The sequence below is a fragment of the Macrobrachium rosenbergii genome, chromosome 11 (assembly GCF_040412425.1).
Source record: "Macrobrachium rosenbergii isolate ZJJX-2024 chromosome 11, ASM4041242v1, whole genome shotgun sequence".
In the NCBI taxonomy this organism is placed as follows: domain Eukaryota; kingdom Metazoa; phylum Arthropoda; class Malacostraca; order Decapoda; family Palaemonidae; genus Macrobrachium; species Macrobrachium rosenbergii.
In genome coordinates, this window is record NC_089751.1 from 3,549,073 (window position 1) to 3,561,679 (window position 12,607).

Below are 12,607 nucleotides of genomic sequence, written 5' to 3' on the forward strand. Positions count from 1 at the left end.
TCTAGTTTCTTGTCTTGTAATTCATCCCCGCTGAAAGCTGGAGTGAACTGTCCTGATCAAATTTTTTCCCGCGTATGTGTGTATTTAAACCTTTCACATTTTCGACTTCTCCAGGACTGCTTATTCAGCTTCAACCTAACTTGGCAAAATGCATATTTGGCTTAAGGAGATTCAAGTTTGTTCAAGTGGGAGAGGGTTCCACCATTTACTAAGAGATCATTGATAAATGATGGAAAGTTGGATGGGATCTTTTAAAATGCTTATGGAATGCTACTGGGTAAGAAATGACAAATCTAAACTCGTGAAAACTTCTTTAAGTAGTGTAGATTCAAGTTTGTTCAAACGCGGCTAAAGCACCATCTGTGGGCCACAATGGAGGTCTACAGTAGAATTGTTTACAGCAATATATAGAAAAATTTTAAAAATCATATTTTCATGAGCGTCAGGGCTACATTTTTCCAGTTAATAGGCAACCATCTCCAAGCAACGAAACCTAAGATGCTTTCAAACCTTGGATCTGGGGTCAGAGTGAGGCCACTTTAGTGGTCCAAAGTTTTACATAAGAGTACCTATGAAAATATTGATCAAAATATACTTGCAAGTGTATTAAGGTGGTATAGGTGAGTAGTGTGGTCCATAAACCTCTTTTTAGATTTTCGTTATTTCGGTTAGCATATTTGATTTCCTATTTTATTGGCCGGTGGTGTTTGTTACCTTTACGTCTGTGTTTGCCGAGTGCCCAAAGGATCAAGAACGCCTATTGGCACAGAGCCATCTTAATTCAACAAGAACAAGAACAACAATATTTATGTTATGTAGTCGTTTACGTTTTTTAGTACCTGTGGTGTTCCAACAAAGCAATAACTATCATTCGTTCGTTCCTCTTTCTTTTACATTTCTTTAATTTGCAGCATTTATTGTTATCATTTGTTTTTTTTATTTCATGTATACTACATATCTGATATTCTTAATCCGAAGAATGAGAATTTCAATGGTGACATCTATTGATTTGCTGTTATATAATGAATTAATTAAAGTATTTTTCTGCATTCACAATATGTGTTTTTTAAATGTCATTCATTTAATACTACGTTCATCATGGCAGCTCCTTCCTGTTTTGCCAGTTGTTTACATTTATTCGGTACATGTAAAGAAAAACCTGTTAAATATAGTGTTGTGTTTCCCTAACTAACAAATAATGATTTTTTCTTTTCCAGGTTCAAGATTCTTCCATCTGGTCGAGGTAAGGAAAGAAACGTCACGTGAAGTTTTTTGCCAGTCAAGGAATCTCTCTCTCTCTCTCTCTCTCTCTCTCTCTCTCTCCAAAACGTTGCAAGGATTCTGAAGGTTTGGGAAGGTGTTATAATTACTGGAATGGATTCGGGGAGGTTCTGGAACGGGTTGTTGACACACTCCTTTGTTCTCGAAATTGTTTCCCCTTGAAGATTTTTCCCCTCGCCTTTTTCAGAAGCTCTCGAAGAGGGAAGCATAGTTACGACCCTCTTTCTCTATCTAACTTTCGCCCGATGAGATGCTAAGTAAATATGGTGCGATCGTTCATTACTCTTTCTCCGCATGGGTGTAGAGACGTTAGGTTTTGTGACTGTACATATGTCAACATAATGAAGCTGCTTCCGGGATGGACATATTCCTTGTAAATCGGATCTTTTAAAAAAAATTGATTGTATTTCGTAAGGGAAAGGACGCAAGATCAAAAAGCAAAATGTTTATAACATATTCTTATTTAAGATTGTCTATTTTTGTGCTTAAAGGATGTTTCGAGGTGTAGGACCTTGAAAAACTTTCGTAATAATAATAGTAATAATAATATTTATATATATGTATATACACGAGTATATATAAACATATATCTATATATATATTATATATTATATATTATATATATATATATATATATATATATATATATATATATATATATAAATATATATATATATTTACAGATATTTATCTCAAGTATTATCTATTGACAATCTTATAAATCCATCTACCTACTTTTACGTCAGTTTCTCGTCTCTTCAGCGAGCAAAACGAATAGAATACACTAACAATAATTATCATCTTAACAGTTATGAAAAGAACTTCAAACACGAAAATATAAATATACCTATACACATACATATATACTTATATATATGTATATATATATATATATATACATATATATATGTATGTGTATATGTATATTTATATTTTCGTGCTTGAAGTTCTTTTCATAATTGTTAAAATGATAGTTATTATTGCATTCTATTAATTTTGCTCGTTGAAGAGATGCGAAATTGACGTAAAAGTAGGCTGATGGATTTATAAGATTGACATTAGATAATACTTGCGGGGTTAAATATATTTACATATATACATATATATTATACATATATGTATATGTATAAATATATATACCTTGTATATATATGTATGTATATATATGTGTATATGAAAAGGTGTTCAGGCACGCTTTGATTTTGTCCAGTACATGCAGAGTAATAAAAAAAAAATTTATATTGGACACAAATGTAAATCCCAGTGACTAATGTAAATGTAATATGCAAATTAGCTGCTTAGTTGATAATACCGGTGAATATGAATGAGGATAATGGATACAACATGCAGAAATTGATATATTAGTTTTTAATTGATACAGTTATGCTTCTGAAACGGACAAGACGATTTTAAAGCGCCTCCTCTTGTTTGTTTTAATGGACTGAGCGACGTCAGAAATTAGGGTACGTTTTTCTGACTTGGTCGTGGCTTATGAGAAGAGAAGTCCAGTTTCTTAGTAGTTTCTGCTTTAGGTGGTTTAGTCTTGAAGTAGTTATTCATAAGAAATTTAGATTAGACAGTCTTGTTCTCTGAAATTATATATATATATATATATATATATATATATATATATATATATATATATATATATATATATATATACATATATATACATATATATATATATATATATATATATATATATATACATGTATATATATATATACATATACGTATAATATATATATATATATATATATATATATATATATATATATATATATGTATGTATGTATGTATTTTAATAACCAAAATGACCTCTTAACTTTCCCCGCAGTTTTTAGGTCGGCCTGTCCCTGTAAGCTTTACCCCAAATGGAGAAACAAGGTTAGCATCATTTGACAACATCGAAAAGTTAAGAGGTCATTAGGACTGTTACAAATACACACACACTTACACACACACACACAAATTTACTATAACCTAAGAAAAATTTGCAATCACAAGGAAAGTTAAATGATAGGTGCAACTACCCTGACCAGAATTCGAACCTATATACTGTAGCCTATGTCTTTATAGAATGCGTACAGAATCTAAAATTGCCCAAAATGAGAATATATAGTAAAGTAGAAATCCATTCTTATATCCCTTGACGGTTGAATGGTATATGTTATCGTCACCAATTTTTCGAGGCAAATAGGCTACGTTTGGCTGTTGTTCAAAGTAGAATCCTTTGATATGTAGTTCTTTAGGTGTAAGGTACTCCCAAAGTAAAGTGGCTTCAATAATAATGGGATATTTGAGGCTTGATATTTGAAAGAATAAAATTGACATGTGAAAAATAATTGACAAGAGCTTAAGTACATTCACCCAACAATATGTGTAAATGAGTCGAAATAAATTCTGATCTTTCCTTAGCAATGAGTAACTGCTTCCAGTGTTCAAACACACATGGCAAAGGCTCGAATCCTGATCATGGTGGAAGTCATTGTCTATGATTATTGAATTCGATATTAAATGAGTTATTTATGACTAAATATTTAAAATTACAGAGACAGTAAGTGAAAATTAGTCATACATGATAATATATATATGTGTGTGTGTGTTATATATATATATATATATATATATATATATATATATATATATATATATATATATATATATATATATATATATATATATATGGAAATGAACATATGAAACGTGTTTCACAGAAATAAATTTCTGACTCACATCGGAACCGAACCCCGGTCTTTCAAGTGAGAGTCCAGGATGTTAACAAGAGAGTCCAGAATGTTAGCAATTCCTCCACACAAGTCATAAAAGAAGTTGGAACCTAAGTACCTGAGGTTTTTCCCGGGGAGGAGGGGCAAATTCGCTGGTATGTTGGGCGCTAGGCGCCTGTCCAGGAAAAACCTCAAGCACGTAGTATTTAGGTTCCAGCTTCTTTTATGAACTGTATGTAGGAATTGCTAACGTCCTGGACTCCCGCCTGAAATGCCGGGGTTCGGTCCTGATGTGATTCAGAAATTTGATTATATATATATTATATATATATATATATATATATATATATATATATATATATATATATATATATATATATATAAAATCATAAAATTATTTTTGTGTCTCAGACGTTTAATTTGACTTTAATGATAACATTAGTATGCCTCTGATCTAATACTGTATATTTCATGTAGTTTTTGCCAGCCATACTGTTGTGGTTTAAAGCAATTAAGTTGTTATAATGAATTAAAGTAAGCAAGTCGTTAAATAGTAAATTTTTGAAAAATCATTTGAAGTTAACTCACCTTCTTATATAACGTTGAACCTTCTTTATAATGAAAATGTGGTTATATCTGGAAGCTTGTGCAAGAGAAATCTGGAGGCGAATTCCAGTGAAATGATGACTGTGAAAACAAGCTGACATCAAGTGGTTCTGAATCTGAATGAAACTATGCATAATGGAAGAATAGTCTGACTTGAGCTGAATAAGGATTTACGAATAGTATTACCATTGGATGAACGGGTGAGTTACAAGAAAGTGAGGAAGGGAGAGGCTTTGTAAAGACTGCAAGAATAGTTGGTGTTGGGAGAGTCCGGAGAGGAGCGTATGTGCAGGTCTTTTGTAAGGACGGAGTGAAGGCACTGAATGCTTCTGTGATGGAAGAGCGGCCGCTCATGACCTCGTTTCACCTCCGAAATATATGTGGTGTGAAGAAACTGATTGGATGCAAAATGCTTAGAAACAGAATCAGGTGGATCGTTGCCTGAGAATAGTTCGGTTATGGGGCATTAGTAACGGTGTTTGTTATTCGTTATTTACGAAGACGGGCACCCAGCAGTTTTCTGGTTAATTATAGGGCGTCACCATAATTCTGGAAATTGTTAAGCACTCCAGTCAGTAAAACTGATTTTGAATCCTACAAAACTTTAGTTGACTCGCAAATAAAGCTCACAAATCAAACTTGTGCAACTCAGACATTTATTGGAAGGTTAATTAACCAAATATTCGTATCATACCTATAGATGTACACAGTGTATGCACAGGTGATATGGTTGTCTCGTAAGATAACAAATTACTGAATACGTTGAATGTGTTTTATTACTGAACCTTAATTTGGAAAAAAAAATAATTTCATGGAAATTTCCCAAATAAATTCAAAATTTTGCAAAAGACTGCCAGTTAAAATCAGTTGCACAGTCTACACTTTTACAGATGTATTTATGGTCACCTGCGGCACGCAGTATGTTTGTTATTAGCCTGCATATTTTACTGAAAGTTTTTTACACAAATAAAAAGCAGCAGCGTAAAATAAGTAATTTTCTTTAGAAAACATGCCAAAAGTCAGGTTTAACCAATGATGTGTTTCATTAAGAGAGTCACAAAACAAGGATTTACGTGAAAAATTGTTATGGTTTTTTTTACCAGTTAAGTTACACGTAATAGAGATGTTTGCAGCTAAAATAATATATTTATTATGACACTATGCGTGTTGTGAGATCCGCTGAAAAAGCTGTAGCAAATACACTTTTGCTGCAAAAGCTACAGTTATTAATAATAAATTCAGTAGGAAGCCAAAACAAAGATCAAAAGCTGATTGGAGCTGCTAAGTCAGAGAGTAAATTACTGATTTTTTTTTTTTTCAAATCCATTCGGAGCCCAGTAAACTGCAAGTCTGATAAGAAAGCCTTATTATTCTAACAGCCTAAACCTGTTTATTCTGCACAGATCATCATTAATTTTACCATCACACTGTAAAAGAATTTTTTTGAAGCAAAATGTACAAATCTTGAAACTTTGCTGGGAAATTTTAAATCTTGAGGCGCCATTTAATGACGCCGCCACAGCACCGAGAAATCAGAGCATTCAACCCGTCATTTCACTGTGATGACTGGAGACCAGACTTCCAAGAGAGTTCAAATGCATGAATACTTTACAGTCAGAGGGCACGATGCGTACTTACTTCAGACGAATTTTCAGCGTGATTTTATTCTAGAATGGTAATCGGAAAAAACAAAGATTACCTGGGAATTTGCCATCCCTAGGCCCAAAGTTGTTGGCTCTTGATAACTGAGTCAGTGATCTATTCCAGATTACGATTCACTCATGTTTTAAAGACTTAAATATGATAATACCGGAAAGTTTACATTTTATTTCCAGACGTACAATGTTTATGGTACAGTTAGTTTTTACAACCGCGTTATCACTGTACCAGACAATCAATTACCACTTGGAATCATGAAAATGCGGTTAATGAAAAAATTTATTACCAGAGTTTTTTAAACTTGAACAGTTAACGATCCACCACCGGAATTCAGAGTTAATGCGTGTTGAAAATAATGCAAAAGTGACCATTCTATTTTTTAAAAAATGCTCATTCGTTTTAGCTGGGTGACTTGGAGCATCATTAGCTGGATTTCTTTAAATATGTGCGTAACAGTGACTGACCCAAGGTCACTTTTTTTCCAGATGTGTGAACGTTGGGATTTTCCTGCACGACATATACACATGTGCTACCGGGGTCTAAGCTGATGTCAGGCAGGGCAGCCGATCGAGGCTACGGCCTACCCCAACGCCAAATCAAAGTCCTTCAAAAAGAAGGCATCGTGCTTACCCCATATGAAAAATGGGAAAAAGCACGTTAAACGAAGAAGAAGAAGAAGAAGTTTATATTATTTTCCCTTTGGTGTTAAAAAGAATATTAAGAGAAATGAAAAGAAATTTTAAGTTGTTCACATCATCATAATTACCAGTATATGTTTATGTTTTTGCTGTACGACGTTGTGCCTCTCTCTCTCTCTCTCTCTCTCTCTCTCTCTCTCTCTCTCTCTCTCTCTCTCTCTCGGAGGGCGCGCGCTCACACACACACACGCGCGCGCACAAATTTAATTTCCACCTATTGTCAAATTTACAACTTAACAAGGAAATCAGGAGTAGATATTTTTAGATGAAAATTTAATGTATAAACGATTAAAGAAGCTTGTGTATCGTCTGATACCTTTCTACTTAAATATACTTTTACCCTTATGCAACAATCCTATTTTCTTATATCTTCGTGTACGCCAACACTGTACAAAGATTAATGAAATGTGACACATTGCATTTTCCAGTCTTTCGGAGTTGCGATTCTTGTACAATTCGGCAGTAGAATGGACATGACTGAGGTATTGACTGACCGTTACCCCACTTGGTCCTACATAAGCAAGACATTAGGTTTTGCCGTTAGGCGGCAGAATATAAATCTACAGAAAATTTGTCTTGTTTTACAATCTAAACTGAAAAGGGAGAGAAAACGTCGGCTTTTACAATAAAATTGATCGGTTAGGTTTTTAGTCTCCAACTCAGGTAGGTATTATGCTTTCTCTGACTTTTGCATATTTCCTCCGCGTTGATTTTCAGAACCTATGTTCAAGTTTAAATCGCTCGAGAGAGAGAGAGAGAGAGAGAGAGAGAAAAAGACCATAAAATTTAGTGGCCAACCCCTGTATCTCTCAGACCCCCCTCTAACCTTCATTCTTTTCTTAGAATCTGTTTGCATTTGACAGGTGCAATATAATTCAACTCCTTAAGTGCCTCCATTGACTTGATCTCGAGGTATTGTTGGACTCGCTCGTAATGAATATCTGGGGGATCTCTGCCAATTGATATTTAAATATTACGACGTCCTCGTCTGGCTCGCTTCTGCTCCTCGTCTCTTCTCTCTTACTCGTAATACTTTTCTCATATTACTCTGCGTTCTTCCTCTTCTTTTCTAGATTCTGACTCCCCTTTTTGTATTTTATCTTCTTCGTTTTATTTCCTTTTTTTATGTCTTGTTTTTTGAGTGTGTAGATTAGACTGTTGATCATGGTAATTCTTTATATTTTTCTAATATTTTTTTTTATAAATCTTTATGCCAGGACTGTTTTTTTTACATGTTTTTTATCAGTGTATTTCTTTGTAATGTTCTTCGCGCTGTTCTTCGATCGTCCACGACCATAAAAACTAATTTTATGTAAGGAAACTTATGTGGCGGTTTCATTCAGTGTATCATGTTTATAAGGTAAACTTGAAGGTAATCCGAATATGCCACGTAGTGTTTTTTTTTAGCTTGCCTTGGATATCTCATACAACACTAAATCCATGTATAGACTAGAGAAACGAAAAGTATAAGCCTCTCAGTTCAGACTGGAAACGTTTGCTACAGTTATGAATACGCCAAAATAGTTAGAAATCCGTATAAAATGGGCATGCAGAATTAGTCTTTGTACAGAAGCACAATTCACGACGAATTCTGCATAGTATAATCATGCTCTCACCACGGCTAAAGTAGCCCACCAGGTTTAGAGATAGCCTACCTTAAGCTAGGCTAGAATACTGTACCTGGTAGACTACTGTACCTGATAGCCGGTATAAGCTGGAAACACGAGACATAACCGCCGTACAAAGTCTAGTACAATTTAATCCTGACTGCCTATATTGCTATGTATTTGTTCGATAGTTGTGGTGCCTTATGAATTTCATTATAATGATAAAAATGCATTATACAAGTATTTTAGTGAAAAGGCTAAGCCCAGAATTCACCGCGCGTTAGCATGGCGAAACACGAAAGCATCCTAGTTCAAAGTCAGATGAAAAGAATCTGTGTTTTTCTTTGGAAAAAGTTTCCACACACAGCAGCAACTTTGCCTTGCACTGGAACTTTCTAAAAGCAACGAATCAAACATGAAGTTGAATTTCCGGTGAGTATTGAAGGTAGTTGAAGAAGAAATTAGGTGGGTTATTTAAAGTCCGGATATTTTTCTACTTTTGAAGTCAGGGAATCTATACCGCTCTCTCTCTCTCTCTCTCTCTCTCTCTCTCTCTCTCTCTCTCTCTCTCTCTCTCTGTGTGTGTGTATAAGAGAGACTGCCAATCTCTCTTTAGTATCCTTTGAATATATGTATTGAGTTTGACCGAGATTATTTTGGTTGTTTGATGGGCGTTAATTCTCAATTATTTACTTTCCGACCACAATTTTGTTTAATACAGTAAAACTATAACTGACTTAGGCGACATATACATATATATATATATATATATATATATATATATATATATATATATATATATATATATATATATATATACACACACACATTTGTATATATATATATATATATATATATATATATATATATATATATATATATATATATATATATATATATATATATATACACACATATATATATATATATATATATATATATATATATATATATATATATATATATATATATATATATATATATACATATATACATATATAAATATATATATATATATATATATATATATATATATAAAGCAAACAGTTTAGGTAAATGGAGCGGATGATGCCATCCATGTTATGCACATAGGATTCATCCTTGATTCTTCTTATAAAGGATGACCGAGAGGGTTACTGTTGTTCGGTCTTCTCTGAACCGCCTTTATTGTGTCTGTGTCTGGGATGGACAATTCGGCCGTACCTTGACTTCGTCGGTCATAAGACCAGCGGTGTAGTGAACACAGTACTGCCATACAAATCCGTTTGCATTGAATTGGAAGGAAACACCTGCAACCACTCTCTGAAGGGTTCAAGAAGGCTGGCCACTGAAAAACATCTGCGCAACAAACAGAAGAGAGGCGTCAGTACAGTGACGTAACTCTTATAGTCTCCCGCCTCCTGGTAAATCATTGCTTCCACCAAAAATCTAATGCGATTAAAAAGGATTGCCCCCTAAATTAGTTAAAATAGCATAAGCATCAAAATATACTGTAGATATGTTAGACTGCATTAAAGAAATCATATTTATATATCTATCTATATATATATATATATATATATATATATATATATATATATATATATATACATATATACATATATACATACATATATATATATATATATATATATATATATATATATATATGTATATGTGTGTGTGTGTGTGTGTGTGTATATGCGCGTGTACGTATATAATACCTGCATTTTGTTTACTGCATTGTGCTATATCTTACGACTTTGAATATTCCTTGAAAATTCTTTATATTATTTGAAAAGTTATTAAAAATTTTTCAACTTGAGTGGAATTAAAATATAAAAAAAACATGGCAAACTTGCTTCATTTTCTTTGTAGTAAGCCTCTAATGGCAACGATTTATGCAAGACAATAGTTTGTCTTTTTCTGCAAGTCGTATGTCCATGTAAATAAACACGTTATGTCCACACAGAAAGTTAGACATACAGTATATGTGCGGTATGTATGTATGCGAGAGTCAGATAAATGGAGAAATACTTGCACAGCTGAAAAAGTATTCAAAAACTACGTACTGTAAAGTTCCCAGAGAATTGTTTAAACATTCCGACGTTTTTTACCTCTTGATTTTCGTGACCGGAGAGAATTCCTCCTCTCTCCCTTTCGTCGATTTCTTCTCTCATTTTTGGGTTTTTCTAAAGCCATTATTTTACGGTAACCTTTTGGTAAGACCCTGTAGTGCTTTTCATTTTTCAAACTCGCCTCCTCTCTCTTTTGTGCGGCGCCGAAGTGAATTTCTGTAATATGGGATATGCGTTTTATTTTTTTCTGTCAACCATATAAGGAAATGTATTCATTTCTTCACATTTTCCCTTTACTTTCTGCATCTGATCTCTCTCTCTCTCTCTCTCTCTCTCTCTCTCTCTCTCTCTCTCTCTCTCTCAGAGAACCAACCAAGTTTAGGATCTTTAAACTTCTGAGGAAGGAAAGTTAAGTCCTTCTAACTTCTGGCTTAATTAATAACTTAAAAACTTCTTTCCTCTGCTTTCATGATTTATATTTGATGACGAACGTAAAAGGAAAAGAGATGAGAGTCCTGAAAGCAAAGATGGAATTCAATCTGAATTCAAAATGAACAAAGCCTTTGAAACTGAGATATCGAGGGTAACTTTCTGCTTCGTCTAAGATTAGTTTATTTGAGTAAGCATTCCCGTTTTGATGTTTTATAGGTGGGGTAATTAATGCTTTCAGTAGATATGAAAATATGAATGCGCTCCTTTGACTAGAAATAAAATATTCCTTTGTTCGTTGGTGAATTCAATTGTCTGGAAAGTTTTGATTAAAATGAGAGACGTTTAGAAACCATTTTGCATCGCGTTGATTAAGAAAATCAGGATATAAGTTTAATGAATGTTGTTTTTGTTGAGCTAAGTCGGGTGTTGATTGCATATGTAATTTTCAACGTTCAAGCGCCGCCATATACCTACAAAAGCACTTCTGAAATAAAAACTTAATAATTATTATTCTTAAAGCAATCAGCTCGAGTATAAAGTAGCTTACGTACTTACTTAACGGTAATATTCGATGAGCAATTAATGTAGGAACCATTACAATGGGTGAGAAATATAACATCGAACTGGATTCACCTTCTAAACGTAGTTTGGTTATGATCAAGTTACTTATACAAACCCATACTTCATAAAGTAGTAGCTATATGTGAGTGGAATAAACGATTATTAAGTTTAACCTTTTCAAAACTGTTCGGAAGAGAAAGTGAAACGAGGATGAAAACACATTCACGAAATAAAGAAATCCGTCCCAAGAAAAGAAAACAACGCTGTTCAAGAGGCATGTCTGGAACGGGATCATATCTTCATAGCTGTATACCCTGGTTCGAGATCACGGAGGCTCCAAGTGCCATTATCTTGCTCATTGATGCAAATCCGGCTGAATGTGGAACGTAATGCTTCCTCCTGTAGTCCTATGAAGAGATGACGGGGGTTGGGGAGAGGTGGATTCAAGCGCTCATTTGTATCCAAAGAGTCCTTTTTGCTCTTATTTGAATGCTCTTCAGATTATACGGGACTGAAAAGCGATTCTTGGGCTTATCGCGGATTTTCGAGGCGAAGTTGGGCGGACCGAGACGCACATTAATGGCATTAAAGTGATTCAGCGACGAGCGTGCTTTGAGAGATGCGGCAGCGCTCCGAAATCATCTTATCATTCCAGCGGTCCCGCACTGCTTGTTTAGTTCGAGGCCTCACAACCGCTTGTTTCATCCCACTGTACATCAGGGAGATGCGCACGACTGTCCCCGCGCAAATAGTTCAGGCTTGTTTTAAAAGGTCATAAATTTTGTCATGAAATGATGTGATACGGGCATATGAGAATATTATCCTGGCAAGATGTATCACTGATCTCAACGAAAGTGATAACTGTCGGATTCTACACACACATACACACACACACACACATATACTCACACACACACACACACATATATATACTATGTATGTATATATATATATATATATATATATATATATATATA

At 34.1% G+C, this 12,607-nt stretch overlaps 1 protein-coding gene across 1 annotated transcript in view; it reads left to right on the forward strand.

The window, feature by feature from the left end:
- The window catches only part of LOC136843092 (uncharacterized), a 684,045-nt gene that overhangs the window by 661,230 nt on the left and 10,208 nt on the right, over positions 1-12,607 (forward strand). The window contains exon 4 of the mRNA XM_067111072.1: positions 1,218-1,243. Coding sequence (XP_066967173.1) covers positions 1,218-1,243 — 26 coding nt within the window. The remainder of the gene's footprint in view (positions 1-1,217; positions 1,244-12,607) is intronic.